Source organism: Galleria mellonella, unplaced genomic scaffold (assembly GCF_026898425.1).
Source record: "Galleria mellonella isolate WM207_F2 unplaced genomic scaffold, CSIRO_AGI_GalMel_v1 utg103, whole genome shotgun sequence".
Classification (NCBI taxonomy): Eukaryota; Metazoa; Arthropoda; class Insecta; order Lepidoptera; family Pyralidae; genus Galleria; species Galleria mellonella.
The window spans coordinates 4,413,108-4,434,570 of NW_026441966.1; the positions used below are offsets into that span (position 1 = coordinate 4,413,108).

Below are 21,463 nucleotides of genomic sequence, written 5' to 3' on the forward strand. Positions count from 1 at the left end.
GCGGAAAAGTACCCAGTCTGGTAATGCTGGAGCATGGAGGATGTGATGAATTTGGATATCTATGTAAACTCTACTAAGCATAAATACAAAGTTCTTAGCATAAATATGCTTCTGTTACAAATTACTATTTAAATACAAATACAAATTACTAATCGTATTGACATAGATAAATAATAGTATTTGTAATTAAAATTTTTTGTAAGTTCTTATCACACAGCAAGTAATAGTGGTTTATATTTTTAGTGGTATCGATTACCATTGTTTTTTGTCGCTTGTAGGACAAAAACGAAGTTACTCTATTTTCTTTGTAATTATTTACCATTTTTTTACCATTTATTTAAAATTAAGGTATACTGTTAAAAGATTTTTGATTGCTACATTAGTAATTCAATATTTAAAAAAATACATTTAAAATCAATAAAACATATGATCGAAACCAAGGCTAACAGGAAAACACCAATTACACGAATTACTACTATTTGAATATGAATGCGTTAACGAGTTTGTAACGGAGAACACTAGTTATTTCTTTCATGCGTCGTCTCTTTAATCAAAATGTGAGATACCCAAATCGATCTATTATTTTATGCAGATTTAATGTAGGTATTTTCATTTTTATTATGAAACTTAGAAATGCAAACAAGCTGAAGACTCACCTGATGGAAAATTGTAACCGCCGCATGTATACATAAACAATAACGTGGACATAACAAAGTATACTATTTCGCCTATGATATCCCCATGCGTTGTATTTAAGGGTAACAAAGCTTTTATACTTTAGTCCATCAAAATATGGTAGTTGTTTATTAATATTCAAAAACATTTGACCAAACTTTTCAAATTTTTTTTTTTATTAATTATTTAAAAAATACTCATTTGACAAACGTTAAAGTGCCTGTTCTAAACTATGTGATATGTAACATGGCAGCAGTTTGAGAAGCTCATGAATGTTATTTGGTTTCATCACGATGGGCCTCACTAGTCTATCCCTCACCTAAAAACAAGGAATTACATAGAAGAATGATAAAATAAAAACTATAAATCATATGTTAGGCAATCATATTTCTTCTTATGCAAATATATATAGCAAAAAGAGGACAAAAGATACATCATCAGTTGCTATTATTTTTAAATCATAGCGGGCTAGTGTGTAGAAAATTACAATTTTATTACAATTTTATCACTACTTCTGTGTAATTCCTTGTTCTTAATCCCTCACTAGTGATCTGTCAGCGTATACAATTAGAGTTTTTTTTTCCCTTTCTTATGGCACGGCACAAAGTGCATCCGCCAAAAACAAAGTTTAGAAAATAGCATTTTAGGAAAGGAGTTACAATTACGAGTTATACATACGATTAAAGCAAGCAGGGTTACCATTCATTCTATTATTATCCATTAAAAAAACTATTTAGTAGCATTTGAAAATTGCTATCTGTTCACCCTATAATTTCTTTTTTTTTCTTCTATGTGTAAAAGAGATAGCATGTCGGTCTAGTTCTCGGTGACGGCGGCATCAATTTCTGAATTAATTACCATTTGTCGCAAAAACTGCGCGTCCTTTATCTTTTCTAGACCAAAATCTTTCATACTAGTGCTGGTTGTATTAAATAGTCATCTAAATGGCTTCAGATGATGAAGTAGACGGTTCTTTTGCAGGTAAATGATTAATTTGGCTAGTATGTCATAGGTAAAGCCGCGAATAGCGGTATCATGTGTTTACTTGCGGTGTAAGCAATTAGAAGATTAGAAAATTTCGGCTTTCAAAATCTAAAATATTTGCTAAATCGTCATAAACAAGTCAAAATACTACCAGGTATCAGGTTTATCAGTGTTTCAATGACGTATTTGTTGTTTTGTGGTTGTAAATATTTTTAAGTGGCAGTTTGTGACAGAAAAGAACATGCAATATCCCCTCATTACTACTTAACAAAATGGACGCCACCAAACAAAGGGATTAGTGACCTTATCGTGAGGTGTACATGTGTCGCGCTAAAAGGTGTCCCCTCGTGGTTTCCTGGTTCATGGTCAAGTGTAAAGCGTGAGTGTAGTAGTTTGACCAGTTTATTGTGAACTTGCAGGCGACGAGGACGTGGAGGAAGGCGAGGGTCAGAATGAGAACTCTGGAGAAAGTGATGAAGCTCCACCCAAGGTAAGTCAAAACATATTCTAAATTTATCTTTTATACATAATAATTTTATCTTCCTTCTAAAGTGATTTCACTATTCTTTTAATTTTTGGTGTTTATATAATATTCTTCACTGGTCTCTTATTCTTGGTCCAGAGTAAATTAAGAGAGTTAGTTCTAACAGAAATCTGTTAAGTCTACAGTGTGTGCTAATTTCTTAAGATAAACAATTTTCATTATTTTTGAATGATTATTTATAAATTGCTTTAATACCTAATTAACATATTCATTACATTCTGTTTTTGAAATATTAAAATCATTTATTACTATTAAAATTTAAATTATTATTTAATAAAATTCTTATAGATGCATATTAACACTTTTTAAATAATAATTCATATATTATGTATTTATTATTTTTGAGGGGAGCTTACAGCTGTAATAACTTAATTAATATCAATACATTTAATATAATCGTAACAGGTCACTGTCTGTAAATGGTAGATATATAAGAAAAACTATTAAAGGGGACTTTATAAATGCAATAGATTGTCTGTATGTTTGTGCACTCTAATCTCAGAAACGGCTTAACATAGTTTTCTCTAATGTGTTGCGATTTACTGCACTTAACATTTATAGTTTGTTTTATTTTAATCGGTCTATAAATAAAAATGTTATATCAATCTAAAGAATTACATTTAAAATGCTATAAAATAATCCATCAGTTGAATTGGCTGAAACTTTATGAAGGTATTAGTTATGTAATGATCATATAAGTATATAATACAATATAAGATAGGATTCATGAGGGGTTCCAATGGGAATGATATACAGGAACTATATAGAAGTGGGGTGACACTGCCAGAAAAGGCTATTATTAAATATATATGACAACAATTAGCTAATTAAAAGCTACTACACATAGTTAATGGAAATTGGACTAATGACAGTCTAGATAATAAGTGTGCAAACACAAGCTAAACACATTTAAAATCACTGAATGAATAATTTATGATAGTTTTTTTTTTATATAACTGTTGCTACTATTAAATATATGATATGGTGAAATGTGGCAGTGAATTTACAGGGTACATAGGAATAACACTTTAGTCTTCAGGAATGTCAACATTTGGGGGGTATCATGTGCGAAACAGTATACTCTCTTATGTACATGGTACTCATGTCTATAGGCAATGGTTACCTCTTTCCATTAGATGGGCTGTCAGCTTGTTTGCTATTCTAAGTTGCATAAAAAAAATATCCATTGCAATTATCCTTACTACATACATAATTGAAAATAGTGAAAGCTCATGTTATGGAGCAATTGCTTCTGTACTGGGTGCGACACAGTAGAATATTAAAAAGTCTAAAGGGATGCAAGTTAGTATAAGTTATAGATTATATATTGAAATTGATTTTGATATGAATAATAAAATGTATGAATGATAAAATCAACATAGGCAGTAATTCACAATACAGGACCATTACAGAAATCTATAATTATGTTTTAGTTTTCATTATTGATAGTACATAGGAGATGAATGGGAAGAGTGATTATTATGGGATATGAAATGTTAATTTCCTATAACAAATTATGTTTTTGTATTAAAAAATATGTACTATTGTATATGTAATTGACAATTGTTTTTGTATTCTTAAAACAGATTTTATTATTTATGTTCAATCTTCTGATGATCTAGGCAGTATATATTTGGGTCCAAACATAAGGCAAATCAGAGAGTCATCATCATCATCATCATCATCATCATCATATCAGCTGTCTACTGTCTACTGCTGAACATAGGCCTCTCCTAAGAGGGGGTTTTGCTAGTAATTGTCATGCTTGGCATGCAGATTGGCAAGTGCATTTAGACTTTGGTGTTGTTCTAAGAGGAACCCTGCTGCCCATACCTCAACCATTCAGTTCCCTTATTCATCTGTTACAAAGTCCATGAAAAAGGTAGAGGTGGTCTATTCTATGTCGGGACCACACAGTACAACACACATTTGTTTTTATGTTATATTTAATTTTAGATTTTTAACTAGGAAGTTGGAAAATGTATATTTATTTTAATAAATAATTTTTAGGAGGATGAGGATTATTCTCCAGAAGATGGCAGAAAGAAAAAGAAAGGAAAGAAAAGGAAGGCCAGAGGAGAAGATAAAAAAGGCAGAAAGAAAAAGAAGAAAAGAAAAAATGAGAGTGAAGAAGTTAGTATAATATAATGCTTTTAAGTACAGTGACATTAGTTGGAGGTCCGTTAATCAGATTTTATGTAATCTCAGTTTAGAACTATGAACATTATCCCTCAATAGATAGAGATATTTGTGTGTTTCTAACATTGAACTAATTTAGTTTAACTATTAGGTTTATAATTACCCATTTATAAGCATGTAGATATAGCTCTACATGTTCTCACATGTTCATAAGAACATATGGGTAAAACTAGAAAAAAAATTAATACAAGTACATGAAATTTTGAATAGATTTTTTTTGTTTAATTTCTTAGGTGCAATTTAATAAATACTTGCAAAAATTAATAGGTATTGCTTCTTTCACAATATCTTATATATTTTTTTTTTCTTTTGTTAAGGATGATGAGTTTGGCCTTGAGGTTGAGGCTGAGGGTGACAGTGATTATGCCCTCAGTGCAATGTCCTCAGGGAAAAAGTCTCGGAAAGGACGAGGTAGTAAGCACAGCACACCTGTAACTCCAGCTGCCTCTGATACAGGATCTGGTAAGTGCAAAACAATCACACACACTAATAATAAGTGCCATATATTTCAACTGCCTGGCCCTCAAGTTAGGATAACTTGTGTTATGAGTAATCAAATAACACTTTGCTAATTATAAATTAATATTTAGGAATACAAACATTTTTTGCAATTTTAAACCTTAAATCATCATAACAAAGCAGTTACTAATTGTAGATACATATATTAAAATAATATGTATTTTTATGATTTGTATGTTGTAACTTATATATGTTTTATACACATTTATTTATCATATTAAGATGTTAAATAATTAGATATAACAAATAAAAAGAACTTATTGTTTAGCTTAGAAAACAACATGTCATAATTGTGTTTCCCAAGGTTGGTGTACGTCAGTATTCTATAATTTTGTTTCTATAGAAAATTAGGTTTGAGATGTCCAATTTAAATAAAATTGCTGTACATTTTATGGGTTCATCACTATTTTTTTTTTGATGGAGTAAAAATGGTATGGTAACAGTAACTCTGCCTGCTTTAATGGGATACGCTGGCGGAGCACCAGTGAAGGGTGATAGATGAGAATGAAAACAGGCCAGTTAGTCCATCATGATAAATTCATCAGGAATTAACCATGATAGTTTCCAGGGAGAACCGCGAGGATGTCGACCTGGTTGGGTATATTGCTAGCAATGGGATTCTCAGTCTCCATTACTAACAATCCCTTTCCCCCCAAGGTTCATCACTATTGATATATGATCCATCACTATGGGTTCCAAGTTGAATACAAATATATATTGTTTGAATTTAGGCACTTGGCTTGTATTCAAGGTCAAAAGTGCGATGAACTTTCAATATCATATTACCTATTATTGTAGCCACTTGGTTGATTGCACAAGTAATAAACAAGTTCGCGTCATCATATTTTTTTTTTGTTCTGAAAAATAAAAGTTAAGAAAATAACATTTGTAATCTCTGATATAGTACATTTATTTTATATATTGATTTATAGATTAAAATATCTTCTAAGTGTCATGTAGTTTACTATATTACCATTTAATTTATATTTTGAAACTTAATTATGTGTGTAGCTAGTAGAATTGCAAATAAAATATCTTCAGTGTCATGTAGTTTACATATTACAATGTAGGATTGTAAATCCGCAATTCACAATTGTTTACAATCTCACAAATTACGTGTACCCGCGATATTGGTGGCCTCAGTGCCGTAAGCATGTGAATTCCATTTTTAGTATATTTTTGATGTAAATATCACATTTACATCAAAAATATTAGGCCTCTAAATGTCTTAATCTCCCTGTTCCCGAAAATATCGCTATTTAATTTAGGTGATGCTTATCATTTTGGCGACGGCGGGGCCTTAGCCTCTTTCCTGTTCTAAGTTGTATAAAAATTCTTAAGTTGATTTTGCAGTCATGAGAAAATGTAATTAACTAAAGCCGATTATCCTACTTTGGTATACATACATAGGACGAAATCGATATGATCATCCTTTTAAAAAATACGGATCGAAAAACAACAAAAAATGTTCAACTTCTCATATGAACTTGACAGCTGTATGGGCCATGTTATTATTTTTTATCATTTTTTAAACTAGCTTTCTAATATTAAGTATTACTAGGATGTTTTTTGGGAAAAATATTCTAGAATGCTTGTTAAAAAAGTTTTCAATTTCTTTATGGTTGGGAGATGTTAACAGCGCTCTCTGGTTTTACAGGCATGCCCACTGTGGAGGAGGTGTGTTCCTCCTTTGGCCTCACAGACGTCGACATTCAGTACACAGATGCAGACTTCGAGAACCTCACCTCTTACAAGTTATTTCAGCAACACGTGCGCCCAATGCTTGTGAAGGAAAATCCTAAGGTGAGTTTAAGTCCTTTTATATATTTACTTAGACTAGACCAATGTCCCAATATATTCATGTATATTTTTTTCTAATGGATGATAATGGAATGGAAACTTTGCTTGCGCTATCAGTATACAGTAGTATATTATTATATATTGTTATGTATTTGTGGAGGTAAACATCTACACAAATACATAATATCCATGTGTATATATATACATATATAATGATTAGGGATATATATTTATATTTTATTACATATATCACATCTTCATATTTAGAATTAACAGTATTTTTCAAGCTGTCTGCGTTCAAATTATTTATAATTACTCCTCTCCATCTGAAGGTTGCCTGGAAGAGATCGCTTTTAGCGATAAGGTCGCCCACTGTTTTCTCATTGTGATTGTTTCTTATAATTGTGTTTATATTTATAATTAGTTTACTATTGTAATCTTTTGGAGGAAACGATAAAGAGTATCTATCTATCTATATGCTGGCGGGGCACCAGGGAGCGATGATAGGAGAGAATGAAAGCTAGTCGGTTTGTTTATCGTAATGAATTCATTAAGAATAATTCATGATAGTTTCTAGTAATAATTCATTCTTCTTTATACAAGTTTATTAAAAATACAATACAAACAACAAATATTAATTATGGTACTATATAGTAAAGTAATATGCATAATAACTTAAAGAAAACTTGGCCTTGCTAATTTTAACTATTTTCGAATACATACCATATTCCATGGTCATACTGCAAAATTCTAACAAAAGGCAAATGTCATAAGTTCATGGTGACATTACGATCGTATTTTCGAAAATAATCAAAGTGGATGGAGTTTGTAATGAGTGAATAGCTAATTAAATAATAACTACGGTGTATTATGAAACAAAATTAAATTAAGATTAAAAAAGTATTCTTATTCAATTCCCATCTATATATAATATCAATGTTTCAAATTATTGTCTTAACCAATAAACAATAATATTATCCGAAGGTAAAATTTTACACCCTGAAGTTTTAGAAATACAAGATTTGCATTTTTAAATGTTTACAATTACTTTTCAACAGGTTCCAGTATCTAAACTTATGATGCTGGTGGCAGCAAAGTGGCGTCTATTTTGCGAGATAAATCCTAATCTCGGTGGGGGCACACAGAATATGGGTTCCGAAGAGAACACTAACACCTCCACAGCTTCTGACTATGTGAGTAAGGGCAAGCCTGGCCGCACTCCTAAAGATTCTAAGGTGAGTTCATCAGACTTACTCTTTTTTACAGTGCAAAAATATTAGTGATATTAGATGTTGGTAATTAAATAGTCTTGAGAGGTGTAATCTGATGTTAATGGTGTTTTTATGTCTATAGATGACTGTATTTTTTTATTATCTATTATATTCACCATAGATAAAAACAATTCATTCAATTATCAAGGACTTAAAGAAGTATGTGCTTTAAAATAAGTATTTTCTAGAGTATCACCTCTTTTTTATGCAACTTAAAATGGCAAACAAGCTGACCTGATGGTAAGTGGTAATTGTCGCCTATAGACGAGACGGTACCATATACATAACAGAGTATATTGTGTCGCCCATGATACCCCTCATGTCTTGCTACTCCTGGGGAACAAAGTGCTGTGCCTTTGTATCTTGTAATTTCATTGCCTTTCTTAGCCTTTTCCATGATATTAATATTTGAATATTTTTTTCATAGAATGAGGATGGTGCTGATGAACAAGATGAGGAGGAGGAAGAGGAAGCAAGCGATGAAGGCACCCCGGCCCCGCGCAAGCGAGGCCGCAAGCCGAAGCATCCGGGCGGCAGTAGCAGCACCCCGCGCGGGAAGCCTGGACGGAAGCCCAAAGTTCCCACCCTCAAAATCAAATTTAGCAAGAGAAAGCGCACAAGCAGTGTATGTATATGAATATCAATAATTTAAAATCGTGTTTTACAAAAACCAACATTAGCTGTGGCAGTTATTTAAAAACTAAACTACTGAACTGATTTTGATAAAATATAGAACCAATATATAAGTAGTTTTCAAATCGGTTTATAGCTGATAGAGTTATGAGGTAACAAACAAAAAAAATATAACCTAATTGAGAACCCCCTAATAACTACTTACTCTTAATAAAAACTTAATTTTATTACAATAGATAAAAAATATAGGTCATGCTGTCCCATTCGTGTTTAAACCTGAATAAGTTGTTTTCACTGTGTTTTGCTTGTATTACAGAGGAATTTTGAGTCCTCAGGAATGGCAAATATCATCGAAAAAATATACTTGTTCATGTAAAGAAATAATCAATCTTGTTTATTAAATCATCTGGTGGGAGTCATGTTTTTGCATTGCAATGTATAAAAAAAAAAAAAACATATTAAAACTTATGCTAAAAAATCTCTTTGGATAAGCTGTTATATGTACAAATCTGTTTTTTTTTTGATGTCTTTTCCTAACTGGTTTCAAATATGTTGGCTATTGGGTATTCATGATACTGATATCTTTATTATATACAATTAAAGGAGGATGAACCGGAAGGCAGTGCTGGAGCTAACACAGATTCTGATGCTGAATTCGAGCAGATGTTGGCTGAAGCAGATGAGCCTAAACCTTCAGGCTCGACTGCCACCGCCACTGAGGTCGGTGCTCAGCCAAAAGAAGAAGACCCCAATGCACCGGTTTGTAGTTATTTACAGTTGCATTAATACTATTATGAGATAGATAGAGAGGGACCAAGTATTTGGACATAAATCATTTTACATAGGTCCTTTTTTTTTTCATTTTAATGCACGTCTTCTCTTGAATACACGTTAATTCTGGAAACTCTTAACTTATCCATCATATAGAACATAGTATATCACTATAGGTCAGTCTAGACTTCCCGCCATTTGTATTCTTTCACAGTTTCATTTTTTATCCGTTTCCCCAAACTTTCATTTGATAACAACTAAATTAGTGCTAGTGAAATGTAACCAGAAGAAAAAATTTCCGTTTCGTTCTTTTTTTTAAAGATATTATTAATTAATAAAACATATTATATTTTTATTTTCCAGCAAGTACCGAAGAAGAAGGCTAAAACTAAAATTGGTAATAAAAGCAAGAAGAGGAGGAAACTGAAGACCACCAATAAGTTCCCAGATGGCGCAGAAGGTGAACAGGAGCACCAGGATTACTGCGAAGTGAATATTTACATATTATATATTATTTAATCAAGTAGCATTATCTATAATAAGTTTACTACTATAATCTTTTAGAGGAAACAAAAAGATAATATTTTATTTATTTTTAATGAAAATTTAAACAAATGAATAATTTTAATAATACTTGGTTACTTATTCCTTAAGTTTTTTTGAAATCCACTTTAATAATAATAATAAAGCCTGTTTATTCTCATATCCATACAATAATTTTCATTTGTATTAATTACATTACGATTAGTACTAGAAATCTTAATATCTATGTTAGTTTATTTGTTATATAGTATTTTTAGATATGAGCCTCATATTGGGTATAGACATCCTCTATCTGGTTCCATTTTTCTTTTATTTTTGCTGTATTATATATATTTTTTTCACCCTCCAAAATACATTAAAATATTGAAATAATTAAATGTATTTTATAAGGTATGCCAACAAGGCGGCGAGATTATCCTGTGCGACACATGTCCGCGCGCGTACCACTTGGTGTGCCTGGAGCCCGAGCTCGAGGAAACTCCAGAGGGCCGTTGGTCGTGTCCCCATTGCGAGGCCGAGGGCAATCAGGATCAGGACGATGATGACGAGCACCAGGAGTTCTGCAGGTGAGTGTACACATCACCTTTGTATTTAGCATATGTTCCAAATGATGGTAAGTACCGTAGCATGTGATATTAGGGTATAATATGCGCATGTACAGTAGAACCCACGTAAGTCGCTTCAGAATGGATTAAGCACACATACAAACTTACTAAAAACTACTTTTAAAAGTACGAAACATACTTGTGTTATGTGTTAATGGAATTTTTTATATATTCAATTTTTTTTGGAGTGAAAATTCTTTCTGTTGTGTAATTTTCTCTTATATTTTTAAATTATATGATGTTAAAGTACGGAAGAATGTCACATATATTCCTATAATGTATAAAAAGTGTTTGAAAAAGTTATGATTTGTTCCTTTGTTTTTGAATGGCAATAAAGTAATAAGGTAAAGGGGACCAAAATAGAATGAACCTTAGAGTAAGATTTTGTAAATACTGATATGAACTGCACTACAGTGAAAATGTCCATGATTACAGGATTTGTAAGGACGGTGGCGAATTATTGTGCTGTGATTCCTGTCCATCTGCTTATCATCGGTTCTGTCTGAACCCACCACTGGAAGAGGTGCCTGATGGAGATTGGAAGTGTCCACGATGCAGTGTAAGTATATTATATATTAATATTGTAATTTATTTGTTCATATAATTGTTCATATGAATAACGTATATATATATATATATATATATATATATATATATATATATATATATATATATATATATATCCTGTTTATAAGTGTAGCAAGTTGGGTAGATACAAATGTAATCATCATATGAACTATCAATTGTCCACTGCAGAACCTAAGCCTCCTTCATAAGGGGGAGGCAGGGTTCCAGTGGTTGCCACTTTTGGCAGGCCAGTTGGCAACCACAGGTAGCCTTTGGCGATGTTTTAAAGGTTGCTGCCAATCCCTTACCCATCGAGTTCCCTTAGTCACCTCTTACAACACTCACAGGAAAGTAAATGGTGGCCTATTCTATATACAGACCATACAGCAAATGTAGTAGTTAAGTAATCTTTAAACGTGTATAATTTTACATTTTGTAGTAGTTTTGTGTAGAACAGGCTTGTTTTTATTTACTCATGTAATAATATTTTAATTAGTTGAATATTCTATTGTTACAAAACTGTTTATTAATATATTTATATATTGTTTCCAGTGTCCTCCATTGGAAGGCAAGGTGGCAAAGATTTTGACGTGGCGCTGGAAAGAAGAGTCCTCTAAATCAAAGGCGCCGCGTGCTAGAGAGTTCTTTGTTAAATGGCACGACAAGTCTTATTGGCATTGCAGCTGGATTTCGGAAATACAGGTCATTGTTTGATATTAACTGTATCCAGTAGCTGTGTCTTGGTGTGCCATATATAAAATATATGTTAAGTTAGAATATAATTTTGTCATGTACCAAATTTCATACAAATTCATTTAGTTATTTAAGCATGATTGAATAACAAACTTACAAACATCTTGACAAATTTTCACGTAATCTTAGTGGCATATTTCTTACATTGTGTTAATATTTATCATCATCATCATTATTCCAATATTTAACAGAAAAAATAACTAACCTTTCAATTTGCTTTGCATTTCCGCTTATCAATATCATAACTATTTACTTTTGAATTTTACTAATTAGTTGTTTACTTTTTGTTTAATAAAGTCTGGTAATTTTGAAATATATATTTAAATTAGGTCTTGAATCTGGGGTTACTAAAGTTTGTGGCCCTAGCTATACATTTTTTAAACAACCTATAATCTATTTAATTGCTTTACTTAATAAATTAATAACACCAACAGTTGGACGTATTCCACCCACTGATGTACCGGTACTGCATGCGCAAGACAGACCCCGAGGAGCCTCCCAAGCTGGAGGAGCCTTTGGATGAGCGCGACGGCCGCGTCAAGCGGCTCAAAGACAAGCAGTCGCAGGAGCACGACAACGACGAGCTAGAGGAGAAGTACTACAGGTGGGTAACATACAATTTCAGTGGTTACACATTCAGCTTATTTTGTCACTAAAGGCAGATAAGCGAGTAAAGATTAGCAGCTAAAGATATGCCGATATGGTGCTATGCTAAATTAGTATAAGCTATTATTAGAACTCTCTAGATTCATTTACTAAAGATATAGTTATTCTCTTTGTACAATTATACAGCATGCAGATAGAGAGTACAGTATTATTACAGTATAAGAAAAAACCAGTGGGTAATAATCAGCTTTAGAATATTCCAAGCAATTACATAATAATTTAATATCTATTACTCTGTCTAGATGTGGCCGTTGGATGATTCGTAGGGTTCTTTAGACATGGGAACATAAAAAGAATGTTTATATTACCATAGAAGAAAATTAAAAGAGTATCTTCTTAAAAGGTAACTTATGGGTGTCTTTTCTGATTTTATTAATGTTCATGGGCTGGGTAATCACCATAAGGTGAACCACATGATAATTAATAAAGGGGCAATTTTTACATTACTATTATTTCAGCCATTAACTGTCCACTGCTGAACATAAGCCTTCTCCATAAGGGGAGTTTTGCCAGTAGTTGCCACACTTGGCAGGCGGGTTGGCAACCGCCGTTAGGTTTTTAGAGATGTTTTAAGAGTTCTTTTCTTTCCGCCTTTCTTTAGTCGCTTCTTACTACCCCCATGGAAAAGGAAGGGGTGGCTTATTCCATGCCAGAGTTCACACTGCACACATTTTGCATAAAAAAATATAATGACAATATTGTGATATGGCGTGATGTGTCAGGTACGGCGTGAAGCCGGAGTGGCTGGTGGTGCACCGCGTGATCAACCACCGTACCGCGCGGGATGGCACCACCTACTACCTGGTCAAGTGGAGGGACCTTTCTTACGACCAGGCCACCTGGGAGGCGGAGACAGAGGATGTTGCCGGTCTTAAAGCCGCCATCGAATACTATCAGGTAAATTCGATTTAATAGGCTTATTGTATTTGTTGTTTCTGAAACATTATTTGATTTTATATGAAAATGCATATAAGTTTTAAATATTATATAAGATGTAAGACAATCAAGGTCACATTTAAATTGTACTTGGTTGTTGATATATTTGTAAGGACATATATTATTGTGAAGTTATAGGGCACAGAGACTAGTGTGCTAGTGTGTTCTAAACACACTAGCTTTAATGGATTGTAATTATTTATGCTGTTTGAAGTCCTTGGTGCTGTTCTTATCTATAGGCGACAGTTGCCACTTTTTATCAGGTGGGTCGCGTGCCATTTCGAGTTTCATAAAAATGTATTTAATTGAATAGTTTGTTTTGCAAAATACTGAATTATAGAGAATCTTTAAAAGATTGCATTTAAATAATATATTTTTTATTTGTTTGAAGGATATGCGTGCCTTCATAACTTCTGAAGGCAAAACGAAAGGAAGCAAAGGTAAAAAACTTGGTCGTAAGGGTAAGAATCGCGACGCAACAGATGATGATGACAATAGCGGCAGCTTGTCAATTAAACCCAGAAGGTATAACCCACCACCAGAACGCCCCACTACCAATCTTAATAAAAAATATGAAGATCAGCCACCATTCGTTTATGAAACTGGAATGCAGCTTCATCCGTATCAGTTGGAAGGTCTTAACTGGTTACGGTACTCTTGGGGCCAGGGCATTGACACCATTCTCGCTGATGAGATGGGTCTCGGCAAAACTATTCAAACCGTTACATTCCTGTATTCTCTATTTAAGGAAGGCCATTGCAAAGGCCCATTTTTAGTTTCTGTACCTTTATCTACAATTATTAATTGGGAGAGAGAGTTTGAACTGTGGGCTCCAGATTTGTACTGCATCACTTATGTTGGCGACAAAGACTCTAGAGCCGTCATAAGAGAAAACGAATTGACTTTCGATGATGGCGCGAACAGGGGCGGAAGACCTTCTAAAATTAAATCGCAAGTTAAATTTAATGTGCTGTTAACATCGTACGAGTTGATTTCTATTGACGCTACTTGTCTTGGATCAATCGATTGGGCTGTTCTTGTTGTAGACGAAGCTCACAGGTTGAAAAGTAATCAGTCCAAGTTCTTCAGATTACTAGCTAGTTATCACATTAATTACAAATTGCTCCTCACTGGTACTCCATTACAGAATAATCTAGAAGAATTGTTCCATTTGCTGAACTTCTTAAATAAAGACAAGTTTAATGACTTAGCCGCTTTTCAGAATGAATTTGCGGATGTATCAAAAGAGGAACAAGTAAAGAGGCTTCATGAAATGTTGGGGCCGCATATGTTGCGTCGTCTCAAGGCCGACGTCTTGAAGAATATGCCTACTAAATCTGAGTTTATCGTCCGCGTTGAATTGTCCCCCATGCAAAAGAAATACTACAAATATATTTTAACAAGGAATTACGAAGCTTTGAACCCCAAGAGTGGAGGTCAAACTGTATCACTACTCAATGTAATGATGGACTTGAAGAAATGTTGCAACCACCCTTACTTGTTCCCTGTAGCAGCTGAAGAAGCACCTCTAGGTCCACATGGTAGTTACGACACTCAAGCTTTGATCAAAGCTTCTGGAAAACTCGTACTCATGTCTAAAATGTTAAAACAGTTAAAAGAACAAGGGCACAGAGTGCTTATTTTTTCACAAATGACAAAAATGTTGGACATTCTCGAAGATTTCCTTGAGGGTGAAGGTTATAAATACGAAAGAATTGACGGTGGTATTACCGGAACAATTCGGCAGGAAGCTATTGACAGGTTTAATGCCCCTGGTGCTCAACAATTTGTGTTCCTTTTGTCCACAAGAGCTGGTGGATTGGGTATTAATTTGGCTACTGCTGACACTGTTATTATCTATGATTCTGACTGGAATCCTCATAACGACATCCAGGCGTTTTCACGAGCCCATCGTATCGGTCAGGCAAATAAAGTGATGATCTATCGTTTCGTGACACGTAATAGTGTTGAAGAAAGAGTAACACAGGTGGCCAAAAGAAAGATGATGTTGACACATTTGGTTGTACGGCCTGGTATGGGCGGTAAAGGCGCTAACTTTACTAAACAGGAATTGGATGACATTCTGCGATTTGGTACAGAAGAGTTGTTCAAGGAAGAGGAAGGAAAAGAAGAAGCAATTCATTATGACGACAAAGCTGTAGGAGAATTGCTAGATCGTTCTAAGGAAGGTATTGAACAGAAGGAGTCTTGGGCTAATGAATATCTCAGTTCATTCAAAGTGGCTAGTTACTCAACAAAGGAAGGAGATGGTGAAGAGGAAGTGGATACTGAAATTATTAAACAGGAAGCTGAAAATACTGACCCTGCATATTGGATTAAACTGCTAAGGCATCATTATGAACAACACCAAGAAGATCAGGCGAGGACGTTAGGTAAAGGCAAACGAGTGCGTAAACAAGTTAATTATAACGATGGCAGTGTTGCTCAAACAGAAAACAGGGAAGATAGTACTTGGCAAGAAAATGGTTCTGATTTCAATTCCGATTTCTCCCAAGGAAGCGAGGATGACAAGGAAGATGACGATTTCGATGAAAAGAATGATAATGGAGATCTTCTTAGTCGTCGTAGCAAGAGGCGTCTCGAAAGACGCGAGGAGAGGGATAGGCCATTACCACCATTACTTGCTAGGGTTGGGGGTAACATGGAAGTACTCGGCTTCAATGCGAGGCAAAGGAAATCATTCCTTAACGCTATTATGCGATATGGCATGCCGCCACAGGATGCGTTTAATTCACAATGGTTAGTTAGAGATCTCAGAGGGAAGTCGGAACGAAACTTCAAGGCGTACGTGTCGTTATTCATGCGACATTTATGCGAACCAGGAGCAGATAATGCTGAAACGTTTGCTGATGGTGTGCCACGCGAAGGTCTCTCGAGACAGCATGTTTTAACAAGGATCGGTGTTATGAGCCTAATAAGAAAGAAAGTTCAAGAATTTGAACATATTAATGGTTATTATAGCATGCCAGAGTTGATTCGTAAGCCAGTAGAACCAGTGAAGATAGCTGGTACAGCAGGAGAGAGCGCGGCGCCTAGTCCTGCGCCGTCTACCGCCACGCCCATTACTTCGGCTGCACCCTCACCTGCCCCCACGCAGTTGACTCAAGCTTCTGGGCAAGCACCTACGCCTGGCGGTTCTGAAAAGGATGACAAAGAAGAAACTAAAGATGAGAAATCAGATGTAAAAGATAGTAAAGTTAAGGATGAACCTATGGATACCAGTGACGTAAAAGAAGAAAAGGTAGATGAGAAGGAATCTCCTAAGGAGGTTCAAGAAGAACCGAAGGAGGCAGAACGACGCATGTCCGTCGACGAGGAACCGCCTAAAGAAGAGGATAAAGCTGAGGAGAAGAAATCAGAAGATAAAGATTCTGACAAAGTTAAAGAGGAAGTCAAAGAAGATCCTGATAAGAAGGAAGACGCTAAGAGTGAGAAAGCTGAATCTGAAGCTTCTGAGAAGCCTAAAGATGAAAAGAAGGTAGGTAATCATATTGCAATTATTTACAAGCTTTTATTATTATTTAATGTATATATATATATATATATATATATATATATATATATATATATATATATATATATATATATATATATATATATATGTACAGATGTCGTCTAGTTACAATTTTAGTAAGATATATTTTAATGTAATTAAAAAAATTATGAAGTTTTTAAGCAAACTTAGTTTTATATATTTACTTCAGGAGGAGGAAGATGACGATGTGGTACTAGTGAAAGAGGAGGAGGACCTGAAAGTGGAGAGGCGCAAGTTTATGTTCAACATTGCGGATGGGGGCTTCACAGAGTTACACACGTTATGGCTGAACGAGGAGCGAGCCGCTGCGCCTGGCCGCGAGTATGAGATTTGGCACCGTCGCCACGACTACTGGCTCCTCGCCGGGATTGTCACGCATGGCTACGGCCGTTGGCAGGACATTCAGAACGACCTGCGTTTTGCTATCATCAATGAGCCCTTCAAGATGGACGTCGGCAAGGGTAACTTTTTGGAAATCAAGAATAAGTTCCTCGCGAGGCGTTTCAAGGTTAGTGTACAATGTTTATTATAAGAAATCTAAATTAATAGATTTTATCTTACTCTTGTCTCGATTCTTTGGATAGGATTAAGTCTACATTTAATTTCTTTCTTTTTTAAATGTTTAATGGATTTCAATAATTAGGCTGATGTTGCATTAGCCAGATATAACTTACCAGAAAATGATTTTATATGAAGGTCCTAACGTTTATCTGTCTTAATTTTTTTGCAATTAAGCAGTTGGGGTGGAATAACAGTATTTAGGTTTGTAGAGTAGGGATTTTTTCAAAATAGCAATGATTGAGGAATACCTTGGATATCACTGGCAACTTACCAGAGACTGTACAAAAGTTGATTGCTTGGGTACCTCTATTCTATTCGTGTTTCAACCGTAAAGCAGTTGTGTTTGCATGGCTGCGTTTCGGTTTGAAGGGTGGGCTATGGCGTGAATTTACTGGGTACGGAGGAATAACACCTGAATCCCCAGGAATGGCAACGCATGGGGGGTATCATACACAAAACAGTGTACTCAGTTATGTCCATGGTACTGCTTATGTATATAGGCGACGGTTACCACTTTCCATCAGTTGGGCCGTCAGCTTGTTTGCCATTCTAAGTTGTATGAAAAAAACTACTGGCAAATCCCCCCAAGGGGAGGCTTATGTTTAACAATGGACAGTTAAAGGCTGATATGATGATGATGGATATTACTGTGTTCTATGGCTCAGTTTGTATTGAAAAAAAGAAGAGTTCTACAATTTGGTATATGACATGTATTGTGACTTCTATATGGGTGCATATAAAGTGCAATAACAATGATAATGTTGCACAGCTGCTGGAACAAGCGCTGGTGATCGAGGAGCAGCTGCGGCGCGCGGCGTACCTCAACCTGACGCAGGACCCCAACCACCCCGCCATGTCGCTCAACGCGCGCTTCGCGGAGGTGGAGTGCCTCGCCGAGTCGCACCAGCACCTCAGCAAGGAGTCGCTCGCCGGCAACAAGCCCGCCAACGCGGTGCTGCATAAGGTATGCACTGTCATCTGATATGAGGAGGTAGTGGCCGGCTTCGAGGTCGAGGGGCCTTGCGTATTTATTTTTCAATTGACTCCAAACACGTTCATAATTCGGTTGGATTTTTTATGTTTGCTACTTCAGACTTATGAGAACTATGCCAGTTGTAAACCGATTTGAAAATTTTTCTATCTGCAAGGATATGTTTACAGATTGGTCCCATAGATATTTTATCAAAGTCGGTTCAGTCTTTTACTTTTGAAATAAAAATAATTAAGTAGAGGATCTACTAATAATATGATCTTATTAGAAGTCCTTTTTTTTGCGTTTTTGTTCCTTGCTCTTCTTTTGGTACAACTAACGATTCTGTTTCTGATATAGTGGTAGTAAGATTAATTGTGTTTCCATTACGAGAAACTAATAGTTTTAAAACTCGGTGCAGGTGCTGAATCAGCTAGAAGAGCTGTTGTCAGATATGAAGTCGGACGTGTCGCGGTTGCCGGCGACGCTGGCACGGATTCCGCCGGTGGCGCAGCGCCTGCAGATGTCCGAGCGGTCCATCCTCTCGCGTCTTGCCGCAACCGCCGGCAATCCCGTGCCCGCTGGTACGTTTTTTGGTGTAACGTGGAGACTAAATTTAGCTTTATGTGTTTTAATAAAGGTGTCGTATACATTTATAATAATGTGAGAGTGCTAAAAATGTTGGGTTTGTTACATCCATTTATATTAATACTATGCGTCCAATAAACTTGTCGTAACTATTGAAATATAAATATTTAATTTAAAAAAAATCACAAATCACTAATGGATAAAATAAGTTTGGTTTGTAAAAGTTTGTTTTATAAGTTCGATCTTAAGAGCGTTCATCTCGTCATTTTGTAATGTTTGCATTATTATGATTTTTTTAATACAAATATTTTTCTAAATATTCTAAATATTTATGATTTTTATCATGACAATGATGACACTAAAAACTTGTATAAATACAAAAATCATGGTATAAATTAGATATATGTGTTACAGCTCAAATGCCCCAGTTCCCGGCCGGATTCCAGTCGAGCGGAAGCTTGCCTGGTTTCTCTCCGGCTGCGGCCGCCGCTGCCAACTTTTCAAACTTCCGCCCGCAGTACTCTGTGCCCGGGCAGCCCGCCTCCACTGGATCCTCTAATGTAAGGCATCGACATCACCCTACTATTCGTTGGTCTCCTAATTAAAGGAATATATTAACCTGGGGGGAAAGGGATTGTTAGTAATGGAAACGGAGAATCCCATTGCTAGCAATATATCCAACCAGGTCGACCTCTACGCGGTTCCCCCTGGAAACTATCATGGTTAATTCCTGATGAATTCATCATGATGGGCTAACTGGCCTGTTTTCATTCTCATCTATCACCCTTCACTGGTGCTCCGCCAGCGTATCCCATTAGCGCAGGCGGGGTTACCATATCATTTTCACCCAAAAAAAAAAAATATATATATTAACCTACTATTACCATGTTAGTAGGTAGCTTGATATAAATTTTCGAGTTATTATTAGTGCAAGAGTATTAGCGTATGGTGCTTAATCCCATAGTCGCTTTTTACGAATGAAAAGGAGTATCAACATATTATATACTTACTCCGTCACTACATGGAACACTGCTGCTGTTGTAGTATGTACACTGCAAAAATGCAGCATTGGTAGTTCAGCTTACTACTGATTTGCACAATTTATTGTACTTGCCATGGAAGCTTTATATTTTTCTTAAATTTTGTAATAACTTAATTTATTGTTTTAACTAAGACAAATTTCTTTTTTACAGAAATCATAAGCCTGCATAACTTATAACATCTTATTTCAACTCGACACACCTACAAGTAAGTTTTAATGATTCCATAGACTAATAATAATATATTCATATATTTATTAATATTAAATTTTTAAGCATTTTTGTATATTTTTTGAATTCGTTATTAATCCAATAACATTTATATTTACAACAATATTGAAAATAATAAGTAATTTTGTATTATCATAATGTATCTTTGAATTCCATGTTTTTCATATCTATTGGAGAGATTACTCTTATCCAACAGGCAAGTCGTCCTTTAAAAATATTAATTTGTTATTCACATGTCTAAAAACGACTATAGATTTATATTACTTTTTCTCAAACATGCTTGGAAATGTGAGCATTATTTTGACAATCTTCTTCGAGATAAATCAAAATTGCCGTATTGGCCAAGATACATGCGGGCAGCGGCCGGCAAAAGTTGTATGAAAATCCATATCTGTCGTGTTTTGCGGCCAGATAAATTACTATGTAAACTCATATCTGTCCTGTAATTTAAAAATGGAATGACCTTTTACTTCGAAACATGGCTACCAAGGAGGTAACTAATACAAGGTTTTATTTAAATTTCGAACTGACTTGCAAATAGAAAGCTGATTATTGAAAAAAAAAAACAAGGGAACATTATGGCGCGTGAAAAATTATTATTGTTCGTTATTCGTCATTGAATTTAAAAAGTAAAAAAATTGATGGACTCACGTATGTGTGCCTCGGTTACACCTCGGCCCACATTTGTACGTTCGTCCATCAATGCCTTAGTTGCTGGCCGCTGCAGTAATGTTCTATTAATAGGTTGTACTTCATAGTAATAATATTATTTTTGTTTCAGTGCGTGGATAGTGGTCACATAGATGAATATTTTAGATGTAAGCTTTCCAAGATTCCTGTTCCACCTTGGGTTTGAAGTGATAATTATAGTGATTAGTGCAGTTAGGTAACATGATATGTCATATTGAAGCAGAACTCTCACAATATTATTTATTTCATTCTGATCTGTATGAATCTTGTTTATGTGTAAGTGATTGTGGACTTATGAAATTCTTTATTTTTAATCAACCAAAAATGAAAATTTAATAAACAACACGATTAAGTGATTATG

At 34.8% G+C, this 21,463-nt stretch overlaps 1 protein-coding gene across 1 annotated transcript; it reads left to right on the forward strand.

The window, feature by feature from the left end:
• The first annotated feature begins 1,471 nt into the window (after nt 1-1,471).
• On the forward strand, nt 1,472-21,459 carry LOC113517428 (chromodomain-helicase-DNA-binding protein Mi-2 homolog). The gene is made up of 21 exons (XM_052900104.1): nt 1,472-1,656; nt 2,079-2,149; nt 4,214-4,336; nt 4,720-4,864; nt 6,579-6,724; nt 7,780-7,956; nt 8,420-8,617; nt 9,229-9,384; nt 9,760-9,885; nt 10,330-10,505; nt 10,980-11,103; nt 11,664-11,813; nt 12,299-12,468; nt 13,253-13,427; nt 13,858-16,965; nt 17,192-17,530; nt 18,353-18,547; nt 18,975-19,137; nt 19,556-19,701; nt 20,335-20,389; nt 21,194-21,459. Exons 1-20 carry the CDS (start codon nt 1,620-1,622, stop codon nt 20,341-20,343), a joined length of 5,934 nt encoding a protein of 1,977 aa, XP_052756064.1. The 5' UTR covers nt 1,472-1,619; the 3' UTR covers nt 20,344-20,389; nt 21,194-21,459.
• The last annotated feature ends 4 nt before the right edge of the window (nt 21,460-21,463 follow it).

Excerpts from the sequence above, each read along its gene's own strand:
- LOC113517428 (XM_052900104.1), top strand. The coding sequence starts at position 1,620 with ATGGCTTCAGATGATGAAGTAGACGGTTCTTTTGCAG. Across the intron at positions 18,548-18,974 it reads CCAACGCGGTGCTGCATAAG|GTGCTGAATCAGCTAGAAGA; the intron begins GTATGCACTGTC and ends AACTCGGTGCAG. Across the intron at positions 19,138-19,555 it reads CGGCAATCCCGTGCCCGCTG|CTCAAATGCCCCAGTTCCCG; the intron begins GTACGTTTTTTG and ends TATGTGTTACAG.